The 13,388-nt window shown below is 43.2% G+C and overlaps 1 protein-coding gene across 1 annotated transcript in view; it reads left to right on the top strand.

The window, feature by feature from the left end:
* LOC124777569 (ubiquitin carboxyl-terminal hydrolase 22) overlaps positions 1-13,388 on the top strand; it is a 137,384-nt gene that overhangs the window by 42,899 nt on the left and 81,097 nt on the right. Inside the window, exon 5 of the mRNA XM_047253025.1 lies at positions 10,366-10,616. Coding sequence (XP_047108981.1) covers positions 10,366-10,616 — 251 coding nt within the window. The remainder of the gene's footprint in view (positions 1-10,365; positions 10,617-13,388) is intronic.

The raw sequence follows: 13,388 nt of genomic DNA, 5'->3' as shown, positions 1-13,388 counted from the left end.
AACAAATAACACCAATTCTCTCCTGTGCAACTAAGAATCCTCTATGATGGTGGCCATGTGGTTGTGCCCTCAGTGTGGTGTTTACACCTCCAGTGCATCCTTCCGTGCGGTTCCAAGGTGTACTAAATCTTGTTACAATAAGGCTAATCCCAATTGCACTCTCAAGAGTATAATACTGTTTCTGCTACACAGGTCTTCCACACACAGTGCCAGGATCTTTTCCAAAGAAATGCACAGAATACCCATTGACGCCTCATTAACATCCCTCAATTCAGATTAGTAGCGATTGTAACCAGCAGGTTATCTTCAGTTGTCGCTTGGCCACAAATTGGAAGTACAGCAGCAGGAGCAAATGCAGCAGCTTACTTGATCATGTCTGGCAGCATCCATGCTGTTGCGCAGAATAATTCACTATTATAAAAGTGCACAATCTATAGACAAGTGATTGAACACACTCTGGCTTTGTTTGAACAAAACTCAAAGCTTATTTACGAGATTTGGACTAGCAATGCTGACGCCCATCCGTCCCATTCACTGCCAGAACTCTTAAGTCCCTAACACTGGCGTTCCTGACATCCTTCCCTCTCTCTGTGTTGCTGTGATGTCAGCCACCTTCTTTTACATGGAATTGAACCTTCTCAAGTTTAACTCACGCTTACTGATTCTCTAGCACTCATATTATGGATCTGTACTTTTGTCTAATATTTGCCACTGCTCCCTGCTTTACCTTAATTGTTCATTGGAAGAACTACTTTCCCTTTGCTGGAGGGCACTGTTCCTCCACTTCTTGGCTCATGCAGATCACTGTGACCCCACACCAACACCCAACTCGGCTCACTCCAGAAGCATGCGACGCTGCGATCTGTGCCGGCTTGGCTTGGTTCAAATGGCTGGGACTTAACATCTGAGGTCATCAGTCCCCTAGAACTTAGAGCTACTTAAACCTATCTAACCTAAGGACATCACAAACATCCATGCCCGAGGCAGGATTCAAACCTGCGACCGTAGCAGTCGGGCGGTTCCGGACTGAAGTGCCTAGAACCGCTCGTCCACCGTTGTGCCGGCTTGCCTCACGCTCAATATCAAGCTGAATTTGGTTTCACCCCTGTGTGATAAAACTTGCTGCAACTTTTCTTTCATTGTTCATCCTGCAGCCACATTTTCCTCTGCAATAATCAATTACTCTTATTTGCAGACACTACATATTAAAAGTTGCACTAAGCTGGAATGTGGGCATTCATTCTCGTCACATTCCTACATTTCAAAGTGTTTTGGAGCACATTGTTTTGTTACAGTGTTGAATATGGAGCTCTGCAGCAGACTACCCTTATGCATTCCCTTGGTGACGCAATGACATCATCAATTATGATAACATTTGTATGAGGTCATCGAAATTGGAATGTGGATTAATGGGAACGTGTCACCTGATGGAATGAATTACATTTCTTGTTGCACCAGGTCGGTGGTCACGCCAAAATATGCAATAATCTAGGTGAGCAGCTGCTTCAAACAAGCCCTGTGTCATTGTCGCAGGGTATTGTGGACAGTGTTACGCTAGAAGGGGACATTCACCTGGACTTCCAAGGGACCTTTGGTAGTAACTGAAGGCACCATGACAGCTGTGGACTACATGAACATTATGCATAACACTTGCATCCCTTTCTGCTTCAAGTCATCCCCAATGGCATTTTTCAGCAGGGTTACTGTTCATGGCACAAGACTGCAATCGTGTTACAGCAATTTAAGGAGCTCAGTAGTGAACTCGTGTTGTTGTCACGGCCACCAAATTCACATCGTGTGAACCCTGTGGAACAAGTCTTGTGCACTCCACACCCACAAACCATTGGCCCAGAATTTACGGGAATTTTGTAAGCTATGCACAGACAACAGGTGTCGCATACTTCTGGATACCTACTAAGCACTTATCGAATCCCTGTTCCTCAAAATTGCTGCTGTATTCTGTTCCAAAGGTAGACCAACACACAATTACGCAGGTGCTCGTAAATGGTTTTGCTCATCAGTGTATATATTCAGTGTGCCATTGTGTAGCACACTGTAGTTGGTAATCCATACTATTTTCAGATGCTTCTTTTCTTCCCCCTTACAGAGCTTAGGAATAATTAATGCTCATGATCTGTACATCTCGCCCATCTTGTTTTATGGACCTTGGAAATATTATTGCAGAAGTGTGGGGTAGTCAAATTGTTTAAAGTTTATTTTGTCTGAAATAAACCTTCAGCATTTTCTGAGAGAGTTGTCCACCTTCCACTGATTCCCACAGATTTAGTTTATTACCTGTGTAACACTTTTGCACGGATTAAACTATCGGATGAAAAGTTTAACTGCACATTTCTGGTTGTCTTTAGGCTTCTAAACTTACGAGCAGTCTGTAGGCGACTATTTATATAGCCTCATTGGCAGGTTCCCCACACTTTCCCAGAATTCTCCATATAAATCACACTTCAATTTGCCTTTGCTTCAGTTAGTGTCACCTCTTTGTTCAACTAAAAAACATTATTGCTCTTCCTTTAATTCCTGTGACACATTCAGGAGATCTCTTAGAAGTTCTATGCTTTACAGTACCATACTATTTGTAGAAATTTTCTTGATTGCTAACAGAAAGTGGTTCAGCAGAAGAGGATGTAGGGAGCAGAGCAAGCTGCTCCTGCCCAGCTCACAGTCTGTTATGGTGAATGGCGGCAGCGGACAATAAGACGTGCTCGTCTCACACAATGATAACACTATCCATATGCTTCATGCTTTGTGCCAGGCATCTTATTATGTAATGTAACTCTCCTTTTCCAAAGAGTCATAAATAGCGCCCACAATGAGTCTAGAATTGAATCTTGTCATTTTGCAGCAAAAGACAGCACATTCATTACACAATGGCTAGTGTAGTGCTCCATATGATACTTTTATTGTTGGATTCACAAACGTGTGTTCACAAAACTCTAGTGGCCCAAAGTCTTCGGACTTCACCAGTTCAGTACTAAGGAACTCTGATTCTTAAAATTTCAACAACTATTAGTGTTTGAAGTTTGTTCCAAAGCAGTAAAATGGAAGCACTGAGTACAAGTCGTATTTTCACTAAAGCTTGCGTCACGTAAGATGGTGCTCCTGCGCATAAAGGTGGAGCAGTGAAGGGATGAGAACTGCGTGTGCACGGCAGCAGAGAGCGGGCAAATGAAGTCCATGTTGCCAAACTGCATTGCTGCGGACAACAGTCAGGCTCATTTGCCTACGGTGCATCGTATTATACGTTCAAATCTATGAGGGGAATAGTAAATACTAAAACCAGTTTTGATCAGTTGTCACAAGAGAAATATTAATTCACACCATTGCGTCCACTGCTCCACAGTGCGTGAAGTCATGAGGCGAGAACAGCTGACACAGCTTTGTGAAGTTGTGGAAGTACAATTTTTCTCAAAATGAAACTGCTTGCAATAATTATCATTTATTGCAATTTGAACTGTATTATATGTAAAAATTTAATACACAACAAAATTAACTTCAGGCACAAACCAAAATCATTATATTTGCTTTACAACTGCTTCTACTCAATAGGATATTTAAAAATGTGTATAAGGTGTGTGTGTTGATGTGTTTGACTGTAGTCAAGTGTAATCACTTTGAGTAAAAAAAAAAAAATAGTGGTAGAAAAGACTAATGAAAATACTATCATAAAAGTGGTCAGTAATTTGTCATATTCTTCACTGTTAATGGGAATTATGAGTGTAAACTAACTCTTCCGACATTACAGTGAGAGATCGCATTTATAACCCGTTGAACAAGCAAATAATTAACCAACATCTGTGAATAACTCCAGGAAATGGTGACTGATAACATTGAAAACCACCGATATATCGACCAGTAACAGTTACTGTCATTTTAGGTCTTTATCCAGTTCGTGCCTTGAAAATGACAAGGGTTTACATGTAGAAATATTAAACTTTTGACGAATTTATCCAGCTGCATTCTCGCATGTTATTAGAGCATACAACATGGTGAGAGAAACTTAACTTCTCCTTTGGCAATACGTTAAACATTATAGTCTGCATAATTCAAAGGATACAAAGACCTAATCAAAAATGCTAGGAAGTTCTCATTATTGGTATAAATCTGATATGTTGACAAACACATTTTTAAAAACCTCAAGTCTTTAAAACTAAGAAACACTGTTACTTTGTTCCAAAGTCTACATCGTAATACCACCGCCACTTCTATTATTCAGTGAGTGTTATCTTGATTTCTTCCCCCCTCCCCCCTCTCCCTCCCATATAGGCTTATCCTTAGCCAAAATTAATTCCATAGGGCTACACTGACAGTGACACGTGGGTAAACACAAAACTGTGTGACCCCATTCACATGCAAGGAAGTCAAGTTTATACATTCTGTCACGTGACTTTTATAAATTAATGAGCCGCAGGACATCAGCAAGAGTCTGGTTTATACTGTGCTTAATATTTTTATTTTTAAGCCAGCAAAAATTATCCGCTTTTCTGGTGTTTATACTTGGTGTTTTCTCTGTAACAGTTGAATTATAACTGGCAAGACCGACTTTGAAGCAAGTTATGACAAGAAATGTGAATCACGTTACGAAACTGACAGTGCTCATTTCCGAATGGTAGTGACTGCTGTTTTTCGTACACGTAAATGCAAGTTTACTCTCAGAAACAAAACTAGAAGTGTCAGAATGCACAATAATTATCCGAGAACCTATTCCTATGAAAACTTTAAAACTGCCAGTACCACCACTCGCTTTCCAACAGATCTTCCTGGAATGATGCTAATTGGCCCATGTTTCATCAAGGTGAATTACCTCCTTCTCTTGGATCATGAATCTTTATATGGGATGTAGTTCATCTGCACCTATGTCACTTCTTTGAACTACAAACTTTCTTCTTAACTATCAGGAATCAATGTCTTTTAAAATTCTTTATACTGTCGAAGCACTTACCATTGAAGCTAACTTTCTCCCACATAAATGTGACACGTTTTTGTGATCTCAGTCATTCATCATTCACATGGAGCACTTTAAAAAGTCATTGTTAAAACCATCCATTTGTGTTACAGGTTCCTTGCAAATTCGATGCTTTCCAAGCGACATGAAACCAACTTTTTCTACTGTTCATACAGGTCTGACACTTTCACTTAAAACTCTCTTTACAGGTCTATTGCTGACACCACATGGTTCTGTTGGAGTCCATTGTTGTGTCTTCAAATGTCGACAGTTGGAGACCTGCTTTAAAATTCGTGTTCGAAAAAGTTATAAATGCAGTAAAAATCCCGCTTGCCTGCTTTCACACCTACACTGCTAAAAGAAAAAAAAAAAAAAAAACAACTGAAAGTTGAATCAATAATACGGTTGTCGTGAAGTACTGCATCATGTAGGAGTGAGATTCTCGCTGTCTAGGTGTAACTTGCTGCTAACCGCTCGGAAAGAGAATGAATATTATTGGCTGACAGTGGCTAGTGGAGGGGGATGCACAGAGCGGCTGAAAACTGGGCAGCCTTCCAACGTGACACGGACTTTAGTTGCTATGAAATATATGCACATCCCCTGAAGATGGCTCAGATGTCAATACTGGCTAGGAAACCATTTGTGTGACCTGAGGATGAAAAATACAATATAAGAAAGATATTATTTTTTCTGCACAAACTGCTTTGACGTAACATCAGTCATAACAACTAAAGGCACATTCAGTTGCTTATTAAAATATTTTGTTTCTTGTTGCTTTCAGTTTGGAGCCATATAAGAATATTATGAAAAGGAAAGTTGCTCCTCGCCATATAGCGGAGATGCTGAGTCACATATACACTATGTGATCAAAAATATCCGGACACCTGGCTGAAAATGACTTAAAAGTTCATGGCACCCTGCATCGGTAATGCTGGAATTCAGTATGGTGTTGGCCCACCCTTATCCTTGATGACAGCTTCCACTCTCGCAGGCATACGTTCAGTCAGGTGCTGGAAGGTTTCCTTGGGGAATGGCAGCCTATTCTTCACATAGTGCTGCATTGAGGAAAGGTATCAATGTTGGTCTGTGAGATCTGGCACGAAGTCGGCATTCCAAAACATCGCAAAGGCGATCTAGAGGATTCAGGTCAAGACTGTGTGTATGCCAGTCCATTACAGGGATGTTATTGTGGTGTAACCACTCCACCACAGGCCAGGTATTATGAACAGGTGCTCGATCGTGTTGAAAGAAGCAGTCACCATCCCTGAATTGCTCTTCAACAGTGTAGGCCTGTGCTGTGATAGTGCCATGCAAAACAACAAGTGGTGCAAGCCCGTTCCATGAAAAACTTGACCACACCATAACACCACTGCCTCCAAATTTTACTGTTGGCACTACACACGCTGACAGGTGACGTTCACTGGGCATTTGGCATACTCACACCCTGCCATCGGATCACCACATTGTGTACCATGATTAGTCACTCCACATAACGTTTTTACACTGTCCAATTGTCCAGTATTTACGCTCCTTACACCAAGTGAGGTGTCGTTTGCATGTACCGGCTTGATGTGTGGCTTATGAGCAGCCGCTCGACCATGAAATTCAAGGAATTCCTGTGTGATGGTCTGGATAGATGTCTAGCTATTACACATTACGACCCTCTGCAATTGTCTGCGGTCTCTGTCAGACAACAGACGATTTCGGTCTGTACGCTTTTGTGCTGTACGTGCCCCTTCATGTTCCACTTCACTAACACATTGGAAACAGTGGACCTAGGGATGTTTAGTGGTGTGGAAATCTCGTGTACAGACATATGACACAAGTGACACCCAATCACCTAACCACGTTTGAAGTCCGGGAGTTCCACAGAGCGCCCTGTTCTGCTCTCTCACAATGTCTAACGACTACTGAGGTTGCTGATGTGGATTACCTGGCAGTAGGTGGCAGCACAATGCACCTAATGTGAAAAATATATGTTTTTGGGGGTGTCTGGATATTTTTGATCACATAGTGTAGGCACAACAAAAAGACACTCACAAATAAGCTTTCAGCCAAGAAAGCCATTGTCGAAAATAGATCACACACACGAACACACGCAAATGCAACTCACACATACGTGACTGCAGTCTCTGGCAGCTGAGCCACACTGCGAGCAGCACTGCATGATGGGAGTGGCATCTGGGTGGGGGTAAGGAGGAGGCTGGGGTGGGAATGGGGAGAGATAGTAGGGTAGGGGTAGGGGGCACTGAAGTGCTGCTGGGGAGTGCGCAAGGAGGAGGTGGAGAGAGAATACAGCAGCTAGGTGCAGTTGGGAGTTTAGACGGAGGGCAGGGGAGAGGCTGGGGGGTAGCGGAAAAGGAGAAACAAAAAAGAATGGGTGCGTTGGCGAAATGGAGACTGTGTACTGTGGGGATGGGAACAGGGAAGGAACTGGATGGGTGAGGACAATGACTAACTACGGTTGAGGACAGGGGGGTTACGGGAATGTAGGATATATTACAAGGAGAGTTCCCACCAGTTGAATTAAGAAAAGTTGGTGTCAGTAGGAAGCATCCATATGGCACAGATTGTGAAGCAGTCATTGAAATGAAGGCTGTCGTATTGGGCAGCACGCTCAGCGACAGGGTGGGTCCACTTGTTTCTTGGCCACAGTTTGTCAGTTGCCATACATGCGGACAGACAGCACAGTGGTTGCAGCTTAGCTTGTAGATCAAATGACTGGTTTCACAGGTAGCCCTGCCTTTGATGAGATAGGTGATATTTTTGACCGGACTGGATTAGGAGGTGGAGGGAGGATGTATGGGAGATAGGTCTTGCTTCTAGATCTATTACAGGAATATGAGCCATGAGGTAAGGCGTTGGGAACAGGGTTTGTGTAAGGATGGATGAGTATATTATGTAGGTTTGGTGGATGGTGGAATACCAATGTGGGAGGTGTGGGAAGGACAGTGGGCAGGACATTTATCATTTCAGGTCATGACGAGAGGTAGTCGAAACTGTGGTGGAGAATGTAATTCAGTTGCTCCAGTCCTGTGTGGTACTCAATACCACCCAGGATTGGAGCAACTGAATTACATTCTTTGCCAGGGTTTCGACTACCTCTCCGCCGTCCACCAAACCTCACAATGTATTCGTCCATCCCTGCACAACCCCTGCTCCCAACCCCTTAGCTTATGGCTCCTATCCCTGTAACAGACCTTGATGCAAGAACTTGTCCCGTACATCCTCCAACATTCCATGTGGGCATGACAACGAACAAACTGTCTGTCTGCATGAATGGCTACCAACAAACTGTGGTAAAGAAACAAGTGTACCACCCTGTTGCTGAGCATGCTGCCCAATACGACATCCTTCATTTCAATGACTGCCTCACAGCCTGTGCATATGGTTTCTTGCCACCAACACTAGCTTTTCTGAATTTGCAGGTGGGAATTCTCCCTGCAATGTATCCTGTTACCCTAACCGTTGTGGCCTCAACCTTTGTTAGTCATTGTCCTCACCCAACCATCCCCTTCCCTGTTCCCATTCCAGCACTACACAGCCGTCATTCCACCAACACACCCAGTCTTACTACACTCCTTTTCTGCCCCCTCCCCCCCGTATCCTCTCCCCTGCCTTCCATCTAACCTCCTGACTGCACCTAGCTGCCCTACCCTCTCTCCACCTCGCGCCTGCGCACTCCCCAGCAGCACTTCAGTGTTTCTTACCACTGTCCTACTATCCCTCCACACCTCTGTCCCCTGCCCCAGTCTCCTTACCACCACCCAGGTGCCACTCCCATCACGCACTGCTGGTGCTGCTCACAGTGTGGCTCCAGCTGCCAGAGACTGCAGTCATGTGTGTGAGTTGTGTGTGCTTGCTTGTGTGTGTGTGTGTGTGTGTGTGTGTGTGTGTGTCCTTTCATGGCTGAAAGCTTATTTGTGACAGGCTTTTTGTTGTGCCAGTCTGTGACTCAGCTATCTGGTGAGTAGCAACTTTCCTTTTCATAATATTGTTACATTGTATCCTGGATTTTTCGTTGTTTGATCAGTTTGAAGCCATTTCAGTTTAATCATAAATGAGACTCGAAAAATGCTTTTATTATAATTATTAAAACATTTATTATAATTATTAAACAAGATGTATTTGTTTTATTAAATGTCTGTTCATCAGCTGTTGTGACATCACAGAATATGTTGGATAGAGAAATAGTGCTGGGAGGGGTTATCCAAAAAGCTTATTAGTGAAGCAGATGTGGAGACAACTTGTGTTGTGGTTCACAATATGTTCGGCAGTTGGATTGTCAAGTTTGCTGTTGTTTGGCACAGTTTAGTGGTGGCCATCCATGCGAGTAGACATTTGACTACTTTCATGCCCATGTAGAATGGTGCTCAGTAGTAACTACAGTGTAGCAGATATATATAACATGGCTGCTTTCAGAAGTGGCCCTATTACTTGTTTGGTAGAAAATGCCTGTGACCGGACTGCAGTAGGTGGTGTTAGGTGGCTGTTTGGGATAGGCCTTGCAGCTGGGCCAACCACAAAGCAATGACCCATGGGGTAAAGGGTTGTAATATGGATGGACAAGGATATCCTGTAGGTTGGGTAGGCGGTGGAACACTATTTTGAGTGATGTGTGTTGGATTTGTCTCTGTTCTATGTCAGAAAGTCTCTTCCTTACAGCCTCGCCACCCACATCTGAACCTGACTGAACAGGTGACAGTTGTGTATAATACTGACCCTTTGCCCTGGAAGTCCAGAGAGACTGTGGTTGGGATTGTTCACAAACATACTGTTTTTTGTTAGTAGCGTACAGATAATGGGCAATGGTGGGCATCAATATTACATCCAGATGTATCTCAATTGCACAGTCCTGGTGTTTGCTGGGCAACTGGTTTCTAAGGCACAAAAAGACCAGACCACTTACAGTAGGACCATGCTTTATAAAACACTGATGTTCACCCCAGTCATTGGTTTGAAGAGCACTACACAATGCCTGTGTGTCCAGCTTTATATTCTAGTACTTCAAAAACTGTGTGGTTTATTAGTCTTGGGAGCGTTATAGTGTATAGTTTGGGATTTTAATGTAATATTCTTACTCCCAAGAGCAGTGTATTGCAAGAACAGCTCAGAAATAGGTATCGTTAGAGACAACAAAAGATTTGATACTTTGCTTCATCTACTGATTATGACCAGAAGATTAACAATCTGCATTATAAGACATTCTCATAGAATCTTTTGTTTTGTGGTGACAGTTCAGAAATTTGTTTGCTTATTTTTCATATATGTATTGTTTTATGCTAAGTTTTTTGTGTATTAAAAGAGTTCTCTAAAATTCTTTGGAGTTCTTTCATTTAAAAAGTTAATGTATTGAGATGAAAAATATTTTTTCTACACTAATTTTAATCATTTTCCTGTTCTAGTTTTATTCTGGTAAGAAGACACCTTTGACGTTACATCGTTTGCTGCATCTTATCTGGACGCATGCACGCCACCTAGCTGGTTACGAACAGCAAGATGCGCACGAATTTTTCATAGCTGCGCTCGATGTCCTTCATCGTCACTGTAAGGGCACCAGCCCTCTTCCCACAAGCAATCCACATCATTGCAATTGCATCATAGATCAGATATTTACAGGTGGTTTGCAGTCAGATGTTGTCTGCCAAGCTTGCAAGTAAGTGAGCTAATAGTCAAATATTTGCCATGTCATTTAATTTTCACTAAGACTGTTTTTGTGATTAAATATTAATCATATGAAAAATTGACCAACCTTTTAATAAACACTGAACGTTAAAATAAAGTAACCAAGTGTTTTCAGAAGCATGTTTAATACTAATTGAAACATTGCGGGAAAAATTTCCATTCGAGATCTCCAATGCCACATGCCATCAATAGGAAAATCTGTAGAAGTGGCTTATTATTGTGAATGGTGTACCGCTTTGTATAGACCCTGAATGACTGGATGAGTAGTTATGGCAGTTGCGGTTGTATTAAAATAATGATATTCAAAATAGTTTACATTCAAGCAAATTAGAAACACAGCCAGGTTCATATCAGTGAAGTTGTCACTGTTGTGGTAGGAAAAAGTAAAGCTTTGCAGAGTATCCATTATAGATTAGATTAGACAATGGAAAAAGCAGGATGGAATGTAACAATATTGTGAAAGGAAAGTTGCTACTCACCATATAGTAGAGACGCTGAGTCGCAGGTGGACACAACAAAAAGACTCTCACAAATATAGCTTTTGGCCAGTAAGGCCTACATCAGAATTAGACAAAACACACACACACACTTACACACTCGCATAAACGCAACTCACACACACGACTACAGCCTCAGGCAACTGAGGCCACACTGCGAGCAACAGCACAAGTACGTGATGGGAGTGGCGACTGGGTGGGGGTAAGGAGGAGGATGGGGGGAGGGGGATAGTATGATAGGGGTGGCAGACAGTGAAATTATGCAGGTGAGGGGAGGGGAGATGTGGGGAGGGGTGAGTAGTGGTAAAGGAGAGAAATAAAAAGACTGGGTGTGATGGTGGAATGAAGGCTGTGTAGTGCTGGAATGGGAACAGGAAAGGGGCTGGATGGGTGAGAACAGTGACTAACGAAGGTTGAGGCCAGGAGGGTTACGGGAGCATAGGGTGTATTGCAGGGGCAGTTGCCACCTGCGCAATTCAGAAAAGCTGGTGTTGGTGGGAAGGATCCATATGACACAGGCTGTGAAGCAGTCATTGACATGAGGGATGTCGTGTTTGGCAGTGTGCTCAGCAATGGGGTGGTCCACTTGTTTTGGCCACAATTTGTCAGTGGCTATTCATGTGGACAGACAGCTTGTTGGGTGTCATGCCCACATAAAAATCAACACAGTGGTTGCAGCTTAGCTTGTAGCTCACATGACTGGTCTCACAGGTAGCCCTGCTTTTGAAGGGACAGGTGATTTTCATGACTGGACTGGAGTAGGTGGTGGTGGGAGGATGTATGGGACAGGCCTTGCATCTAGGTCTATTCCAGGGATATTAGCCATGAGGTTAAGGGTTGGGAGTAGGGGTGGTGTATGGATGGATGAGTATATTATGTAGGTTCGGTGGACAACGGAATACCACTGTGGGAGAGGTCAGGAGGATAGTGGGCAGGACATTTCCCATTTCAGGGCATGACAAGAGATAGTCGAAACCCTGGCGAAGAATGTACCAAGTCCAGCAGGACTGAATTTGGGAGTGGGGCTAAAGGTAAGGCCTTTGGAAAGGATTGAAATTTCTGTGAGTTTAAGGCTTCTGGAGGAAAGGTTCATGATTGTGTCTCAGGTCTGTTCAGGTTCTCGATTCTGTGTGGTGGCGGGAGTGAGTTTTGGAGGGCGGGGTAAATGTAGTAGGTCTTCAAGGCAGGGTTTGTCAGCTATGAGGGGACGTGGAGGAGGTTCGGAGGTTGTGTTTTAGAAGGGGTGAACAGTGGTACTCCAAGGCAGGAGTAGGAAGTGAAGCAGGGTGGAGAGGTTTTTGAGGTGGAATTGTGAATGTTACTCTAGTTCCTGGAGAGCAAGAGTTTTAATGTGAGTTGTGGGTTCCAGGAATTTGGAATTGCATAGCAGGAGAATTTTGTGGATAGAGAGAAGGTGCTGAAAGGAGGTTTTGGCTTAGTTGATATGGTTTTGCAGGACTTGGTTGGTGAGGGCCAAGGATTGGCGGAATCTGAACAGGTGGAGGCCATTGGAAAGAGGGGTGGCAGCCAGAGATGGGTAATTTGATGGTAAGGCCATTTGGGGGGATTACATGAGCCAAGCTACAATGCAGGAACAGTATGTGGGACTGGGTTCTGGCTAGGGATAAGGGAACTTTTTTGTATTGAGGCTGATGGGAGGAGCAAGGATCCGTGGTGGTGGAAAAAAATGTGAAAAATTATGTAAATAATGTAGTATTACGATAAAAAAAAAATCGCAAAAATACACCCAAATACGTGTGAAAAATCACAAGAAGGCTGAAACTGAGGTAAAAGGGGGAAACGATGAAATCTGAGGGAGTCGACAGTAGCGAAAGGTGGGTCTCACTAAAATTGGCAAGAAGTCACGACGACATCAAAGAAAAGATATAAATAATATATAAATATATATTTTATATATAAAAACAAAGATGAGGTGACTTACCGAACGAAAGCGCTGGCAGGTCGATAGACACACAAACAAACACAAACATACACACAAAATTCAAGCTTTCGCAACAAACTGTTGCCTCATCAGGAAAGAGGGAAGGAGAGGGGAAGACGAAAGGAAGTGGGTTTTAAGGGAGAGGGTAAGGAGTCATTCCAATCCCGGGAGCGGAAAGACTTACCTTAGGGGGAAAAAAGGACAGGTATACACTCGCACTCACGCACATATCCATCCACACATACAGACACAAGCAGACATATTTAAAAGACAAAGAGTTTGGGCAGAGATGTCAGTCGAGGCA

Source organism: Schistocerca piceifrons, chromosome 2 (genome assembly GCF_021461385.2).
Source record: "Schistocerca piceifrons isolate TAMUIC-IGC-003096 chromosome 2, iqSchPice1.1, whole genome shotgun sequence".
Taxonomy (NCBI): Eukaryota; Metazoa; Arthropoda; class Insecta; order Orthoptera; family Acrididae; genus Schistocerca; species Schistocerca piceifrons.
Note: the sequence above shows the minus strand (reverse complement) of the source record. Positions and strands in the feature narration are given on the sequence as shown.